The following is an 18501-nucleotide window of genomic DNA, read 5'->3' as shown; positions in this document are numbered from 1 at the left end:
AAGACATATTTTTCTGTTCTTTTGCTTGATGAGACTGCAATGCAGATCTACCTGGAAAAATAATGCTGATTCTAGAGTCTAGTGCTTTTGTATCTTAGCCTCATTTGTACCTTTAGTGTGCAATAGCGTGCATTCAAAATGTGCAGTACTGCGCAGCTGGACTTGATTTCCATTACTGTATACCCATTACAGTGATATTTCTGCTAATTTGGGCCAAATTAAGCTTCCCTGCGAGGCAAAAGACAATACGTTTCTAAAAAGGGAGGGACTGATTTTGTCTGCTAAGCACTACTTATTCTGTTTTCTCAGTTTCATCAGGATATATAACACTTGGGTTTCATATTAAGCCACCATCACATCTAAAATAATCAATTCATCATCAAGACAGCAACATTTTATTCACTGATGGGTAATAGTCTTTGTGTTCAAAATGATTATCTATGTTTTACTTGGAGAAGAATTTCATAAATATTTTTATTTGCAATTTTACGCAACAGACTATCAGACTTTGGTTAAGCCATACAAACATGTTGCCAACCCTCCTCATTGCCACTGAGCCCTAATAGAGAGTCTGCAGTCATAATAAACAGCTTGTCATACCTCTGTGAGGCACCGACTGCGGTCTGCCTCCATACCAAGGGATCTCCAGCTCCCCCAGCCCTGCTCTTTGAAGAAGAATGCTTCTCAAGCATTTGGCACCTGCAGGCCTTGAGATGCATTTCTCAGCATTTTCCAAATTCCTGGCATCGTTAACATTGTCCTTGCTGTTTGCAAGAACTCCCCTGTGAAATTTTGGTATATAAAGATATTATGATTTTTCTTACATGCAAGCAAGCAAAGCCATACTTTATTTCATAGCTAATGTCCTTTGTTTCTTGCATTTCTTTGGAGCTTGAGATTTTTGTGAGGGAATCAGACTAAATAAAGCAGTCACAATCATTTTGTAGCACTCTAACTATATTCAGATAAAATCTACTTTTCTTCTCTCCTTTCTTTTTTTGTTTATTTTTTCACTCCTGAAAGCTACTCCAGTACAGAGAAATCCCCAGTGACTGGGTATTCTCTTCAAAACACTGGCAAAAACACTATAGTTTTTTTCACATTCATTTTCAATGTTCTGTGGTCTCAGACATGTTATAAGCTCTGGGCAAAACTCCTTCTGATCAAAGGATGGTCAGACCTTACTCGCAGTTCTATCTTAACATGACAGGGGTAGCTGCGCAGTTCAGGCTAGTTATGTGCTGATTAGTCCCATCCCTGCTGCAGTATTGAATCTCTGGGAATCATCAAGGGTTTTACTGGAGGAAAGCAGCTGATATATCTCTTTAGATGTCAACAGAAGTGAGGTAAAATGAAACCAGGAATGGAAAAAATGTAAGCAGCAAGAAGACAACAGCTGTGGTCTGAGAGGAAGGAGAGAGGCTGAGATAAAAGCAAGGATGGAGTGGGGAGGAATGCAGCAGGTGGGGACAGGAGGGGTAGGGAAAACTGAAGAGTTAGTCAGAAAAATGAGTTCCAGCATTGCTTAATCACTATCAGCAGTCATTTTGAAAGTCAGTTTGGAGTTGGAAAGCATTCTTGAGCTTTCTCCTGCCTGTGTGGATGTTTGACTTTACTAATCAGCTAACTGTCTGTGCCTAACTTTGAAGCTGGAGAGGGTCATCCAAGTAAAATAACTCAACATACATTTGCAGCTGGAAAATAACTGCTTTTGTCCAGTTTCAGTAACTTCCACTACAGCAAACTCTCAGTCATTTTTCACTTTAAACTTGAATATTTGTATCTATGAACCTTATTCTGATATGTTGAGACTCCTGCTAGCAGAAACAAGTATTCAACAAAATCATTCATTATTTGTCACCAAGACATCCATTACTTGCTTATGAAAGTATGAGAGGCTAAAGAAGTTTCACAAAGTCTAGCATTTCTTGACACATTTCCTCTTAAGGGAAAGTTGGTTTTGATAAGAAGAAAGAACAGTTTGCCCTGCTGCTAATACCATCTTCTAACATGATTTTTCACTAGAGTTGGTCCTTTTAAAGGAAAAAAAGGGGGGATGGAGTGTTGAGGTGGGCAGATCAGAAATCTCCATTTTGAAAAGAAAAGAACTGGGGACAGTATGCAACTGTCATGTCACATTTTATCATTTTTGCTGTAAATCTATTTCATTACTGCTGTAAGAACACAGCAAAGTGCAGATTCCCTAAACGAGACAGTTCTGGTTCTGAACACACAACCAAACCTCATGTAATCCAAAGCAACTTCTCTGTGTTTCTACATTAGATTTTTTGCCAAAAATTGCAACAGCTTGTCTGCACAAAAATCTATGTTAATCCTCAGTTTTGTTTAAATTGCAATGAGACACAGTTCAAAGCCTATAGTTATTTCATCATCTTGAAGCATTTGAGTGTTTCTCCCACTTTGATGGTGACATGAATTCCACAGAACCACTACAAGACGCACTTACTGATCCCTGCCTTGACTAGAGGTGTTTGGTTTGCACCAGATGCCCCTGTGTTTGTCTCAGGCCCAGGTTTCCATTGGCCTGTCAGTTTCTCCACAGTAAGTCAGAAAACTATGAGGATGCTGAACAACACTTGCTATGGGTGGCCATTATGCCATCTGAGTTTTGCCATCATACGTGGTCAAGGTTAAAGCTTTCCATTTCTGAGTCTGGCCTCCAAATTCAATGGAAGGCACTGTATATTCCACGTATGGTAACAGAAATACCTTCCTTCCTTATGTGAGGATAACACTCCCCAAGTCTTCCAGGCTACTGAGCCTATCAAGTATAAGACAGCCCCAAGAATAAAGACATAGTAATGAAGTAAAGGATCCCAGAATCACAGGTGTAATTTACAGCAGTAGTGAACATAGAAATCTTCCTGACAGCACCCTGCAAGATTATCCTAGTCCACGGATTTTTCTACTTAGAAACCCCATCCCTGGAGGTAGTTAAGGCCAGGTTGGATGCGGCCCTGGGGAAGTCTGATCTGGTGGATGGCAACCTGCCCATGCCTGGGGGTTGGAATTAGATGGGCTTTAAGATCCTTTCCAATCCAAGCCATTCTACGATTTCATGATGCTTTGTCTACGGGCATACTATCTGAACACCCTGCAGTTCCAAGAACCTCAAGGGAGTGCCTGGAAAAACTCACAGCCATCTTTGTTTTCTTGCAGGATGCAGCTGATTTATGCCTTGGTGTGCTACCACTGCACTTTAATTCATTAGTCGTGTGTCCTTGCTGACTGTTAAACAGGCACAAACCAAAAAGCTTTGGGGATATGTTTCAGAGCTCCTCCTGCATAAGAACCAGAGCAAAATGTTAGCGTGCCACAGAAACAGCCTCTGTGGCAGGGGTCTTCTCATTCTACTTCACTGACTTTGTCTTCCTTGTAAATGTAGAGTTTTTCTAGTTTTCGTAAGATTCTATGTTGTGCTCTACATGTTATCACATCTATCTTTTCTTTTTGTCCTCCTACTGGTTTAAAAATAATAATGTTGGCGTGTAATCTACCTGAAGTTTAGATGCTTTGATAAAAATCTTACATTTACTGTATATTTAGAGGACAATGGCATTAGAAGATTGCAAGGTTCAACACTTTACAAAACTGCTTATTTTTATGAATCCCAATCACCTCCTCCTTCAACCTGCTACTAGGAATTGTAAGGTTTTTAAGACTTTCCAGAGAATTTAAGAACAACTGCCAAGCTTAGTTTGCATAACTAATTTTTTTTTTCTTTTTTTTTTGGTAAACAAATGAACTTTGAATAAAAAGCAGTGTTTCTATTCCTTTACTGACAAACTCAAAATGTCATGATCCCATGATAAAATCCATCTTCTATCCCAGAAAATAATGGGAAAGAAATTTTGTCACAGCATGAACATTTCTTGGAACCATTTTAAAGTTCTGAAATAAACAAATTTCCCATGGAATTCTATTTGCCTGCTTTTCAGAGAACATTAACTCATGTTGTTGCTTCTTTCCAGTACTGCAATTCTTATTCATGAACACACTGCGTACTTACTTCATATTATGGGAAGCTCAAACATTATTACAATAAAGAATGCAAGCCAACGGGGATTTGTACTGCAACTGGTGATGGCTTTCCTGGTAAATATTTTACTATTTTTGTATAGATAACTGTTCAGAAGTACTACATTTTCTTGTTTATTGAATACTGTGAAAAGTGGCAGTTTTTTAAATCGCTGTTAACAGCCATAAGTTCACAGGATTTGGAACACATGCTCTGATATTGCTAAATTCAACAGCCGTGGATGTTTGCCATGGAAGTGTGAGATGTAGGCCAGGGGTCAGCACCTTTTCAAGTGCAGTGTGCCAGAATACTCTTTTCACTAACACGAAGATAAGTGCACTGAAAGAAGCTCAGAGTGAGGAAATATGGCTGTGAAAAGAATGACGAACCAATTGTTTTCACCTCTGTGTGAAACCTCCAAACTCTGCAGTCAAAAAGACAGGGGAGACTCCAAGCGTCTTGGAAGGGCTCAGTAGCTCCAACCCTTTATAATGAGTACAACTCAAGTGATCTCTTTTCCACCTTTGGCCATGTTGTCAATCTTTGCTACAAACTGAAGCATTTCAACCATCATGTAGATCTCTCTCTGTCCAATATTGCAATGTGCTACTTAAATTCTATGTGCCAGTGCCGATCCTCTTATTTATTAAATTCTAATTGCATTAGTCACACTACAGGTTATCCACAGCCTTAAAATGATGCTTTATTACTCGTAGAGCCTCAAGCACACATCCATGATTCATCAAATTGGTTAAACTTATGCTTAAATACTACAGGTGTTATGGCAAGAGTTGTATTTCAGTTTGGCATTTAATACTTTCTACTTGTGCCATACACATTCCTGTATAAAAATAGATGCATATGTTTGTATGAATTTACTTTTTTCTGAAGAGTGCCTAAACCAGGTGAGATAAGAAAGCATATGCGTGTATTCATATATAAAATACATATACAAGGAATTTATGTTTGAAGCAATGCATATCCCTCATGCCAACCTGAAATGATGTTGGTAATTGTTATCTTTAGCATTTTTATCATGCTATTGGTCATCACAGCAGTGACGAATAAGAGTTAAAGTTTTAAAATTGCTTATTTAAAGCGATGATGGCTGGAAAACTAAACCAACTTTAAGGCAAAAGATTGATCTCACCTTCCTTCAGGAACAAGAATGTTAACTGTCTGGTCTATACACATTCCAGTACCTAATTCCCTCTTGCTATCTCTTTCTTTCCCCTAATGATCCACTCATAAAAAAATTAAATACAAGGGGTGGTATTCTAAACAACAACATTCACTCGTTCTTTTACTGTCGCAGTATATTTCCATAAGATTTTTTAGAAGAAAGAGGTAGAATTTAACTGGCTGTAATGTCAAGTCAAGGGTCGACAAAATAATGCTATTCTGTTGTTAATAAGTAACCAGCTTCCATTAAAGCACATCTGTTTCAGGTGGCACCAGGTTGCAACTTGATCAAAAAAGTGGTCCCAATACTTTTAGTGCTCTGACGATTCCAGGAGCTCCAGAAATGGTAGCAAAAAGTCTTAATGCATTTCCAGATGCTTCTGGATACCACATTGCTTTGCCTCTAATCTGCAGAAAACATTCAGCTAGAGACAACTGAACAACTGGTGACATAACTGATTGACAGAAGAAAAGACTGAAAAGCAGTGAGAGCAAATTGTTCTCTTGTTTGAATGAACTCAGTTTGTATAAGTGAGTAATGACATGGTTACATGTTTTACAGAGAAAGATCATGAGCCTTTAAAAATGAAGATTGTACTTATTGTCCAGTCTGCATCATTTTGTCCAGTATAGCACACAGGGCACTTATCCTACGTCTTTTGGACTATAAAATCATGCTAGAAACATGTAAGCTATGTAAGATAAAGACAATTTTTCTTCAAGTGTTATATTTTAAAGAAAAATAAAACATCATAATCAAATTTTGCAGTTTTGTTTAAAGTAAATTTATGTATAAATCTCCATTGTACATTCCTGCACTTAGTAAGGAGGAACTCCTTGCAATTAAGCTGGGAACTGCAGGCTGGGAAGAAGCTCTTCAGTGGAAAAGGGCGCGACAGTGCTGGTGAGCAGCAAGATGACCATAAGCCAGCACTATCTTGGCAGTAGAAAAGGCTGCCAATCTCCTGGGCTGTATTAACAGGAACAAAGCCAGGAGTCAAGGATTCACTACAGTGTATGGCATCAGTGCAAGAGACGACAAACATGAACTGGAATAATACTGGCTGAGACTAAGCATATAGAAAAACATTTTGGTCATGGAGACAGTTGCCAAAAAGTTTGTGCAACCTCCATCCTTAGAGATTTTTTAAGAGAAGATGAGACAGCTGGTCATAACTCATGGCTGGTTGGACAGGAGACATCCTGAGGTCCCTTCCAAGCTGCAGTTTCCCATTTATAAGTTCATGTTATTTTAACATGGTTGAGAAGATCTCAGTTGATTGTGGTTTTGGAAAGAACACGGTGCAGAAAATGTATTAAGTATATGAACTATTCATCAGATTTACTTATTTGTAATCAGGCCCATATATTGCCATTAAAGAAGGGACATTTCTATCCCTCCCACTCAGTATGATAACTCAGTTTGACATAAAGGCCTCATGAAGCAAAGTAACATCTTCTTGGAAGCTTAAGAGTACCCTCTGCTGGCTTTATATGGAAGTTGCTTGTGCAGCACAAGCTACTGAAATAGCACCGTAGAGATAGGCTCCTTTCCTGGTGTAGCACAGCTGTGCATCTCCACATGGGGCAAACAGCTGTGTAGCAACATTTATCATCTACAAAGAGAATGCCTGGAGCAACATCGAACTGTGATTGTTACAGAGTTCTCTTTCCCAAGCAACGGGAATTCCAGAGCTGTCATGCCATTAGGATGGCTGTCTTGTCAAACAGCCTGTCAAACACCATCTGCGTGAAGAGCTTTAACATAAAATAAGACTTATTCTGGGGACACTGTTTGTTTTGCATGAACAATGTGTAATGAATTGATAAGAGAATTATGTCCTAAAAGACAGAACAGCTTGTGTCCTAATGACTCATCTGTCTCTCTTGTGAGCTAACAGGAAGTTTTTCCAACTTTCCCAGCTCACACAGCAATTTAATTTCTTGTTGCAACTTTGACATCGGGTAGGAAGAATTTATGTTAATTTCTGAAGAAAAATTGAGAACTATATATATCATAATGTATAAAGATAACAAAAGAAAGCTATGAAGTACTGCAACAGAAATGTGATTATTAATTTATATGGCACATCTGTATATACCTATGACAGTACCTCTTTAAATACATAACCACTTAGATTTATAGTCACAAAAATAGATGCATAAATGAAATTGAGGCTTAATACTCCTGAGCTGAAGCATTAAAGAGTTCTGAAATATTGCCACTGATGTACATACTAAGCCACACTAGTCTGGGAGTGGCTTTGTACTCTTGATGACTTCTCTCTTTCCCTACTGATGTGAGATCTATTTACCAAAGCTGGGCAGCCAGAGCTAAGTTTTCTATCATAAAGACCCTGGGAAACACACTTGTACAGAAAGAATTTGGATGAATTTTCCAAGCACAAGCTGAAGTGGACTGAAACTATATGCTTCATTACTGTCAAGGTTTATGGTTGGCCATTTCCTTTAGGAAACGTTTTATGTTAAAATTTCAGTTATTCTTTTCTAAATGATAGTTTCTAGTCTTCTTCGCTTCAGTGCTTGAAAACATGAAAATGTGTTATTACCCAGCCCAGAACCTAAAACTAAGAAATAAAGAAGGAAAGTAAGCTAAAAAAACCTTAATATTTATGTTAGATATTATAGATCAGTCTCAGTTCTTTGAAACACTTCCTCCTCCACCTTTTGCAAGGCAAAGATCTTGCTATGTTTGCATGTTATCTTAAACAAATGAGGCTATAATCACAGCTGCATGCAGGATGGTTTTTATTTTGCCAGTCATTAAAAATAACTATTATAAAGTAAGTACCTGACAATATGTTTTAATACATAAAGCTCTAGGGAATGATTGAAAAGATACTGCCTCATCAATGTTGTAATTTGATATGTTTTCAGATGTCACAAACAACAATCCCATTTGGGCAAAAATAAAATGACCCATAAGGTCTCTTCTGTTAGTAGATCAAATTGCATATTCACATATCCTCTTTTGAGCAGTCTTTCTTACTCTAGAAAAAATACATGCAGGCTATCCTATTTTTTTGGTTTGGGTTCCTCCTTGTATCTTACCACAAACTTTCAAAATATATATATATATTTTTAACTTAGAAATGTTGAACAGAAACAACAACAACAAAAAAATGGAACTTGTAATAACTTCTCTCTTACAGCCGTACGTAACAGGCAAGAATAACAGGACCCAAACTGGAGTCTTCGAAAATACCTAAAAGTTATTGTGAAACTATTTAGTTTAAGGTTCCCTCCTTCCTCCCCCCCACCTTTTTTTTTTCCCCTTCTTTGAGCAAAAATGATACATACATAGGAGTGCATGAGATGTGGAAATAGGGCAGTTGACCCTGGAGGAATACAGAGGTACTGTCTAAACATGAAGAGATGGGGTCAAGAAAGCCAAAGCCTACTTGGAAGTAGAATCAGGTAAGGAATTTGAAGAACAAGGGCTATTACAGGCCTATCTGCAGCAAATATATACACAGAAAGTAAAAGGTGACAGAAAATGGCCCGCTGCTGAACAATTGGGTACTGGGAGACAGGACACAGAAAAGGCTGAAGTAATCAATGACTTCTTTGCTTTGGTCTTTACAGGCAATATTTGTTTTCAGGATTCCCAAACCCATGTTAATATCTGGAATAAGGAAGATTACCTGAAAGAGGATCAGATTAGGAAATATTTAAACAAACAGGTCCATTGGGTATGGTGGGATGCACACATGAGGCTAGCTAATGTTATTGCAAAGCCGTTCTTGATCATCTTTGAAAAGTCATAATTGGAAATGGTTCCTAAATACTTGTCAAAAGCAAATGTTATACTATCTTTGAGAAGGATTGTCTGAGGAATGATAGGGCAGTCAGCCTCACCTCAGTCTTTAAGAAAATATTGGAGAAAATTCTCCAGGAAGCCTTTTCCAGACATATCAGCAGCATTAAGTTGTCCAAGCTTGGGTCAGCACAAATTTACATCATGCTTGAGAAAGCTGACAGTATTCTACAACAAAACAAGTTTGATGGATATGAGTAGAGCACTGGATGTTGTCTACCTTGACTTTAAGCAAGACCTGTCACACTGTCCCTTGACATCTTTGCTGTTAAAATCAAATATAAGCTAGATAAACAGACAGTGATGTGGTCTGAAAACTGGCTGAATTGCCTGGCTCAGAGGGTTGTGATCAAAGATGCAACACATACCTATGGGTAAAGGAGGCATTTCCCAGGGACTGAGGCCCATATTATTTAATACCTTCATTAATGACCTCGCAAGTTTGCACACAAACAAAACCAGGAGCATTAGCGGATTGACCAGCTGATTGTGCTGTCCTTCAGAGGGAGCTTGACAAAATGAAGAAACAGGTCAACATGAACATCCTGATGTTCAACAAAAGGAAATGTCAAGTCCTGCACCTGAAGAATAACACAGAACAGACTTGAGGCTGGAAAATGGTTTTTCCAACAAACTGAGAGTCCCAAAGGATACCAAGTTGACTGTGAGCCAGAAGGGTCCCGATGAACCTGCTGTAGACTGATCTTGTTTTGAGCAGGGCTGTTGGACTAGACATCCTCAACAAGCATCCTGTACAGGTATATTCTATCCTCAACCATTCTGTGATTTTGCCATCCCAGAAACTCATTTGGCTTTCACTGTTGGCAGTGGAAAAGTTGTTCAATTCTGTTCAACTAACAGAACTAATTCTGGCTGTAGCTAGGATAGGTGTAGAAGAGTAAAAAGTCAAGACAAATAATAATAACAAAAAAAACTAGGAAAAAAAGAGATCTAATATAATGGAAATACAACTTCAAAGGTACATTCTAATAATAAAGAAAATATAATACATCAGTGCTACTACGCTAGCATCTATTAACATCTAGCTATTAAGAATCAGAAAGAAAAAAAACAACAAAAAAACAGTATCTCTGCAGGCATATTATGCATTACTATTATAACTGAAACAAGAAAGCTAGTCATGGTGTAGCTGAAAGAGATAGGGAGAATTCCATTTTGATCTGAAGAAGGTACAAAGGATAGGTGACTCCTCTTAGTAAGTCTAGGAGCTTTCTTTCAGAATACATATGATGTAATTGCAGAAAATAATCCATGGCAGGCTGATGGAAGGCAAGAATAAACAGGAAGGATATAACAGGCCAGCTAGGATAATTACAGAGTATTGTCATTTATGTTACTGCTAAATAGGATCCAGGACTGCATGCTGTTGGTGGTGGCTGTTTCACAGCTTTTATTTGACACATTATTTTCAATTAGCACTTGTTAATATGGAACAAAACTAGGTGTACAAATAATTTAGAATGGCCTGCATTAAAAGTGGTCTGAAAGTAACTTCAAGGGAAAGGGTCCGTCATGTTTGTGAGAGATAATTGTATTATACCTGCATAGTGCTGTATACACTGAGTACTTAATGTCTTTGGAGATTTTCAAAAGTTTTGGTCCCTTTTTAACTTGCAAATATCAGCTGAAATGTTAGCAAAGACAACTGCCTGACTTTCCCCCACTCAGTAGGATAATGTATGATCAATCCTTGTCAACTGTAAATGGAAAAAAGTGTTGACTTTGTACAATATATATATATATCCCATGTATATAGACTGCTCTAAAAGTAATGCCTCCCATTTATTTCCATGGAAACTACAACAGAATCCAATCTCTCTGCTAAAGCAGGTTCCCTACACAAGAAAGCATCCAGACAGGCTTTGAATATTTCCAGAGGAGACTCTAGAACCTCTCTGGGTAGCTTCTGTTACCCTCAAAGATTTTTTTCCTCATGTAGGACTTCCTAAATTCCAGTTTGCACCTGTTGCCCCTTGTCCTGGGCATCAAAGTGGCTGGTCTCCACTAAAAAAAGCCTGGCCCCATTCACCAAATGCCTGCCTTTCTAATATTTATTAGCATTGTAAGAGCCCTCTCAGCCTTCTCCATGCTGAACAGTCCCAGGTTTCTCAGCCTTTCCTCAGAAGGGAGATAATCCAGGTCCCTCATCATCTTTGTGGTCTTCCACTGGACTCCTTAAAGTTCTTGTCTTTCTTGAACTGAGGAGCCTGGAATTGGACACAGTAGTTCAGATGTGGCCTCACCAGTGCAGAGCAGAGGAGCAGGATCACCTTCCTTGACCTGCTGGCCATGTTGTTTTTAATGCGCCCATTCCATGGTTCTGTGAACAGTGTTAAGGTTTACACAATACTTGGATTTCTCAACATACTAACAGTTCTCTCTCTGAATTTCTAGATCTCACCAATCAAGCTAAAACATCAATTTTGGAGACTATACTAAGAAATATAAATAAATATTTATAAATAAGAGAATGTTTCATTACTGTTATTATAGCTAGACTGATAGACAAAAAGGGAAGACTAAGAAGATCTTTCAAGCATTAAGACTAGCAGGTTATAAAAAAAAAAAAAGGTACTAGAGTTGGGTACACTGCTCTGTGCACTCGTTACCTTCATAATCATGACATTACTTCACAGCCGTTAAATGCTTCTCTTAAGAGTGACAGGCAGCTTGACACAAAAAAAAACCTTGTATGCGGACATGAAATACTTTGAAGACCAAAATTTGAGTAATATGTGCAGTATTTTTGTGGTACACTGCAGGTTCTGCATGGAGGAATTCAATGACACACCTTTGCTTCACATGCACTTCCACGTTAGATACCACTGTCAAACAGTCCTCTGCTGCCATCTGTCGCACAGCAACAAAACATAACAGAATGTTGGTGCAAAGGTTCAACTATGGGATAAAGAGGGTCAGTGTATTGCTAATGAGTGGTAAAGCTCAACAATAACTTGAGCTGGACGTGAACACCCACAAGGCACCTAGCCCTTACCTGTAACCAGTCTTGGCTGTGCGGGAAAACTGTTGTGTTGTACGGGTATAAAAGGCTCTGAACACCTACAATAAAGGTCCTTTGCTCTGCACCAACAAAGGCGTCCACATCTCTTTCGCCACACCCACAAGGGAGCTTGATGCCCTCTTGCAACATTCAACCTCTACTGCCATACTACCAACACTCACCTCCGATCAGCCAACATAATAAAATCGGAGGCATTACTTTCAGAGCAGCCCTCATATTTTACCGTGATGTGTATCTTGACCTTGTCTATAAGCAATGGGCTCTGGCATCTCTACTGAGAAATAAGTTAGTGATTGGAATCCTTTCATGAGATCTCTACCTTCCTGAATGAATTACCTAAATTGGCAAGTTATTCATCAAAACAGACTGCTTTTATTGTATTTATGAATGGATGGTATTATACTTTGCAGAGAACTCAGTGTCCATGATATATATATGCTGAGAACTCATGTCAGAGAAAAACAAAAAATAAAAATAAAAAAAATCAGTAGTGAGATTATTTCCAAATGCTCAGATGAAAATATTTCAGCACATGCTTAGATGTCTAAGTTTAGAAACTGCATAAGCACTATGGTATACTTGCTGTATAGAGGACTTCTCTGACCCCATTTAAGAGCTTTAACTGAAATAGAAGAAATAGAATAGGTTTTCTTGTTCCTGAAAAGAACCTCCATCTGAGTTCAAGATTAATCTTCTGTAGGGTTCAATTATAACCTAACAGAGAACCTTTCTGTACAGTGCTTGGACACTGAGTAGCATACTTCCCATTGCAAAAAGTGCTTAGTTTTAGGTCTAGAAACCTCAGAGAAGTAACAAGACAAACTAGCAAAAAGGATAGTTTTTAGTCTGATACCACAGCATGACATATATAAGATAATAAGCAAGAATCTGGAAGCTTAGGTTCTGATGACACCTCACTGCAGCCTTCTAATACTTAAAAGGGGCTTATAATCAGGAGGAAGACCGACTTTTTATACCATCTGATACTGGCAGGACAAGTGGAAATAGTTTTAAACTAAGAGGGGAGAATTAGATTAGATCTTAGGAGGAAATAAACCTTTAACAGGTTGTCCATAAGGCACTTTAACAGGTTGCCCAGGGAAACTGCATACCCCATCCCTGGAGGCAAGGCTCCAGGCTCGATGGGGCCCTGGGCAGCCTGATCAGGTGGGTGCCAACCCTGCCCAAGGCAGGAAGGTTGGAACAAGATGATTTTTAAGGTCTCTTCCAATCCAAGACATTCTGTGATTCTTTAAATTAGGAGCTCAACAATAATTTTAGCCTGTAGTGTTTATAACAGAACTTCATTAAGGCACATCTTTCCTGGATCACTTTTGGAATATTAATCAACATGTTCACATAGTTTGACACGAGAACTTAAATTCCAGGCAACTATAAGACTAAAGCTTCGTACCACCTAACTCTATCTCCTTGCAATGCAAGGAAAAAAGCGAGCTGTTCCTGTTCCATTTTAACAGGTTTTCCTAAAAATACAGAGTAGGAATCTAGACTGCCTAGCTGGTAAGACTAGCTTGTTTAACACAAAGAACCTGACCTTCATTGCCAGTTCCTGCTAAAGTCAGTTTAAATTCTGCCTTACCTCCCATCTTCAGTGCTCATTTGGAGGATGGGAAAAAAAAAATAAAAAATTAAGAGCCCACTTCTCATTATATTCACATCATAGGGCCAAAAAAACAATATTCAGTCAGAACAATTTTTAGTTCTGATTTTTAAAATGCAGTGTAATTATAGTCTGAAGCAATAAAGCAAGGATACAGAACAAAACAAGGACTGACTCAAGAAACTCAGCAGTGAGAATGGTACGAGGCAGCAGCATATTTATTGTAAGATGTCTATCAAATATGTAGCTCAGTAAACATGGCCACAAGGGCACACTGCTGGCTCACGACCAACCTGTTTTCCATCAGGATCCTCAGGTCCTTCTCCTCAGAGCTCCTCTCCAGCAGGTCATCACCTAACCTGTACTGATGCTAGCAGTTATTTATCCCCAGGTGCAAGACTCTACACTTGCTCTTGTTAAACCTCATCAAGTTCCCCCCCACCCAAACCTCCAGCCTGTCTAGGTTTCACTGTATGGCAGTGAAACCTAGAGGTTTCCACTTAACTGAGGGTACTGTTGATGGTTTCTGGACTATAACTTCTTCCCTGTCAAGTCTATACTATGTTCTTTTCATCAGTATTCTACACTACCTCTTCATGCCAGTATCTACCACCTCCAGACTTTACCCACTTCCATTTGAACTTTAAATGCTGCAGCAGGCTGGTCCTTGCTTTATTTACAGCTTCGATGGTCCTGCAGAACAGTATAATAATTTTAGCTCTAATACTTGCCTCTAAGCCTAATGACAATGTGGGAATGCATTTTATGCTATTCTTATTAGCTTTATTTCCAAAATGGCAAAAGAGACAACAAGATAAATTGATTGTAATATGCTTGCTCTGAAAAAACTATTATTTGCAGCAGTAAATGGTAGTGGAAATTAAGATTTCATCACTTCCAGAGATCACTCATATAACAGCTCTGAAATACTGAGTGCAAGTATTAGCCAAGCTTACTTCTCATCCCTTTATGACTTTATACACTTACTGCAAGTATCTGGAAGAAAGACAGGTCCACCTGCCTTTGGAAAGCTGTTTGACATTACTTTCCTCTAAGAATTACATTTCCCCCCAAAAATCTACATTCCAGCAAAACTTAAAAAGGTGTCCAGTGCTCAACAGAAATACAGTGCTTATTAGGTTCTGTATTTTTTTAACCTTTCCCACTCTCCAAATGAAAAGCAGACATGACCACACAGCAAGGTAGTGACATTTTAAAAATTTTAAGGCACATTCCAACAAAATAAACTTTTTATTGAATGCAGTAGTAGGCATTCTATTTTAAGGGAACAGTGTTTTTCCCCACCTTAGACAGATCTCCCCTTTCACAATTTCTAAATGCTGTATTTCAGTTACAGAAATATTTCTCATGTCAAAAAAAGAAGATTCAGTTTAGATTTTTCTTGAATTATGAAGTGCAACTAAGTCTTTCCAAAAGAAGATGATAATTACCAATAGGCAGTAGAAGGAGAAATCTTCAATTTGTTTACTATTGTTGGGACCAATTTACGTTAATTCAAATTTTATACTTACCCATCTAGACAGTTGTTCTTAAAGAACTATATAAAAAGTGGCATTAAAGAATAAAGAAATGCAGCTTAAAGAGCAGTTTATCACCATTAAAAAAAAAAACTTAATGTTAGCCTGCATGTTTAATACCATTCCCACAGTATGTCAGCTAGCACAGGCTTAGTCCAATAATTTAGAACTTGAGAATAGGAATGTCTTTTGGTTCTGAATGCAGATCATAAGTCCTCATGTTCCGTATGTGAAGGCTCAGTTGTTTCAGTCTCCACTTCCTTTCCTGTGAAATTAAGTATCATTAGAATGCAAAAATGAATACGTATTATTAATGTATTATTAACTACATCATAGCTTTTTAAATGAGAAATTTTTAAAAGGGAAACCCCAAATCAACGTATTTTACAAGACCAAACAAGGTATAAAGTCATATAGAAAGGCTACTTGCACCAGCAAGTCCAAGCTCATGAAATTTGTACCAGATGCAAACAAAAGATTCAAATATACTGATTTCACAGTGGTAGTGAAAGATAAAAGCAGCACAGCTATTTCCATTTCAAACTTCTGTTTTCAGCTATTCACAAGGAATTTTCTCCTTTCCATGTGACCTCCCGTAAGACATTCAGATATTTGAACATAAAAAGCAAGAATTACTCAGAACTATGTTCTATATTGCAGACTCCCCAGTTCACATGTTAAAGCAGACCTCAAAAAGCAGAGCCGTTTTATCGTGTTGTTAATTGGATCACTTAAAGAAAATGTTAGGTCACACTGTAAACTGTTCACTTTGCTTTTCCATTTATACCAGTGTCAGGCCATGTTAAAATCATAGTTATGCAGCTGTCGTGTGTACAAATACTCATGAGATCAGTGACTATGTATTTGTGTTTTTTTAGTTTGTTTTTAAAAAAGGACTAATAAGAACAGTAAGTACTGAATGCAGTTAACTGAAAGACCCTAATGAGCAATACTGCATAGTACTGCACAGATCTTTACAACTTTATCAATTCAATATTCACCAGTTCTAATTCTTGTGTGTTCTTCGTATAATCAGATAAACCTCTAAGTCATAATTAATAATGAAGAAAAAAGCAACGAGGAAGACAGCGTTCCTTTTGAGATAGCAGTGATCTGCTAGTTCACATTAATGAAACCTAGTGACTTACAAACATAATCTTGGTTTAAACACAAAATACAACACAGAAACTTGATATTTAAAAAACACTCATTTTTGAGCAAGAAAACATGCATGCCAGAATACAAGGCCAACCTGAGACAGACTAGAGCTTTAGAAAGACAGTAAGTTATACAGAATAATTTTCAAGTGGCAAGATCCTTAGACAGAAACACATCTCCATCTATATATTTAAAAAAAAATATATATATATATATATATTTAACAATCTGTCATTAAAAAGTTACTTGCCTGTTTTTACAGTTTGCACACATGTTCCATCCTTATCTTCAAACCCTTCTGAACATACACATTTGTAACTACCTGGAGTATTAACACAGTCTTCATTCTCCTTTGTGCATACCTTTTCTGAAAGGTTACATTCATCTGTATCTAGAAACAGGATAGAGGAAAAGAAATTTAAAAAAAAAGTCAATTGCTATAGTTTTATTATATAACTTAATTACGCTCAAACAAAATTCCATCTCAGGCCACTTCCAATAATAACAATTGCTTACTAAAAACACTGAAGAGCAGAATGCTGCTGCAACAGATTTGACTTCTGCTAAAATAAGCTGTTACAGTTTGCCATATTTAAGATTGTTTCAAACTTATTCAGACAGAAGCATTTTATGTTCTGTAGGTCCTACATCAAGAAATTAATTAGACTACAGTATTCATCTTAATCTACTGCAGATTTCCCACTGTCGCTTTCTGTCCATGCCACCAAGGTGCAACAAGAAGGAAGGGATCTTGTAAACACTTCATTGTCACAGTTAAAAGCTATTTAAGATTGTATACCCCATTCTCTCCCACACTGAAAAGCTCTGATTTCGCTCTTAATTCAAGTGTGACAATCACTGCAAATTATTATCACTGGAATTTGGAATTAATGCATCCAAAAGACGGACTGGACTGCATACTCTCTTTTCTGTTAAATAAATTACTACAAACACACACTTCTAGTGAAGTGATACATAACTGACAGTACTCGTATATTTGTTTCCGGAATCAGCTATAAAAGAATTTCATCTTTTTGTTGGAGAGTTTCAGCTTTAAACTTTATCATGCATATTAGCTTAACAAAATAAAAAAAAAATATTACAGATATTATATATTATATAATATCACAGCAACTGGGATTATTCTGATAGGCGTGAAAACTGAATCAGACTGAAGTGAAAGTGCTTTGACTGCTCCTTAATGTGACTAACAGTGAGCTGACTGGCATTCAGTCATATCCTGTTAAATTCACCAACCTGTACACTTTTCATCTTCCTTCGTGTATCCGGATGCGCAGGTCTTACACTTGTCAGAACCTTCTCCTGTGCAACCTACACAGCTAGCATCACATGCTAAAGAAAATATTTTAAGCATAAAAATGTATATACTTTAGTTTTAAAACGCACCCTCTTTAAAGTCAGCCAGTTTACCCATGCTTAAGATAAAACACTTAAATACAAAAACTATCTCAGTCTTAAGATAACACCCTTGAAATCAGACAGATTACTCAGACAAGAAAGAGCCAGAAATGCCTCACCTTACTCAAATGATAGCTCTAAAGCCTCGCCACAATCGTACCACATGGTACTAAATGCCTTCTCTAGCATTCCATTAAGAGTCTAGACAATATATTACACAAGCAGATTAAAAAGAAACCTTTGCATGAGAAAGATCCATCTGTGTTCAAACAATACTGCTCATCTTTGCAAGGAGAAGAGGCACATTCATCTAAATCTGAAATATAAAAAGCAGCAAGTTACCCGAAATGGTAGTCATGATTAAATAGACAGAATTTAGTTACCTTTTGTTCAGCATAAGATTATATTAACAAATGAAAACTGTGATCTGCAGAAGCTGTTCTGTGATGACAACAAAAGCCGTATTAGAAACTCAAGAGATGGAGTTAAATAAAGCTTCCAGGATACCTGCCATCCTTGCCATTTTCAAACCAGTGTTATGCTATTTACATAAACAGCATAAATGCAGGCAAAACAGACAGACTACTCTTCCAAAATACTTTGATTACTCTATCCTGTCTTACCAAATTATGGAACTTTTAAAAAAGAAGTATTTACTTAAAA

General features: G+C 37.6%; 1 protein-coding gene across 1 annotated transcript in view; it reads right to left on the bottom strand.

Moving 5' to 3' along the window:
• Window positions 1-14929: 14929 nt before the first annotated feature.
• CRELD2 (cysteine rich with EGF like domains 2) overlaps window positions 14930-18501 on the bottom strand; it is a gene marked incomplete at its 5' end in the record, with an annotated part of 10854 nt that continues 7282 nt past the window's right edge. Inside the window, 4 exons of the mRNA XM_010729019.3 lie at window positions 14930-15526; window positions 16670-16810; window positions 17677-17772; window positions 18077-18154. Coding sequence (XP_010727321.2) covers window positions 15468-15526; window positions 16670-16810; window positions 17677-17772; window positions 18077-18154 — 374 coding nt within the window. The remainder of the gene's footprint in view (window positions 15527-16669; window positions 16811-17676; window positions 17773-18076; window positions 18155-18501) is intronic.

Source organism: Meleagris gallopavo, chromosome 1 (genome assembly GCF_000146605.3).
Source record: "Meleagris gallopavo isolate NT-WF06-2002-E0010 breed Aviagen turkey brand Nicholas breeding stock chromosome 1, Turkey_5.1, whole genome shotgun sequence".
Classification (NCBI taxonomy): Eukaryota; Metazoa; Chordata; class Aves; order Galliformes; family Phasianidae; genus Meleagris; species Meleagris gallopavo.
Note: the sequence above shows the minus strand (reverse complement) of the source record. Positions and strands in the feature narration are given on the sequence as shown.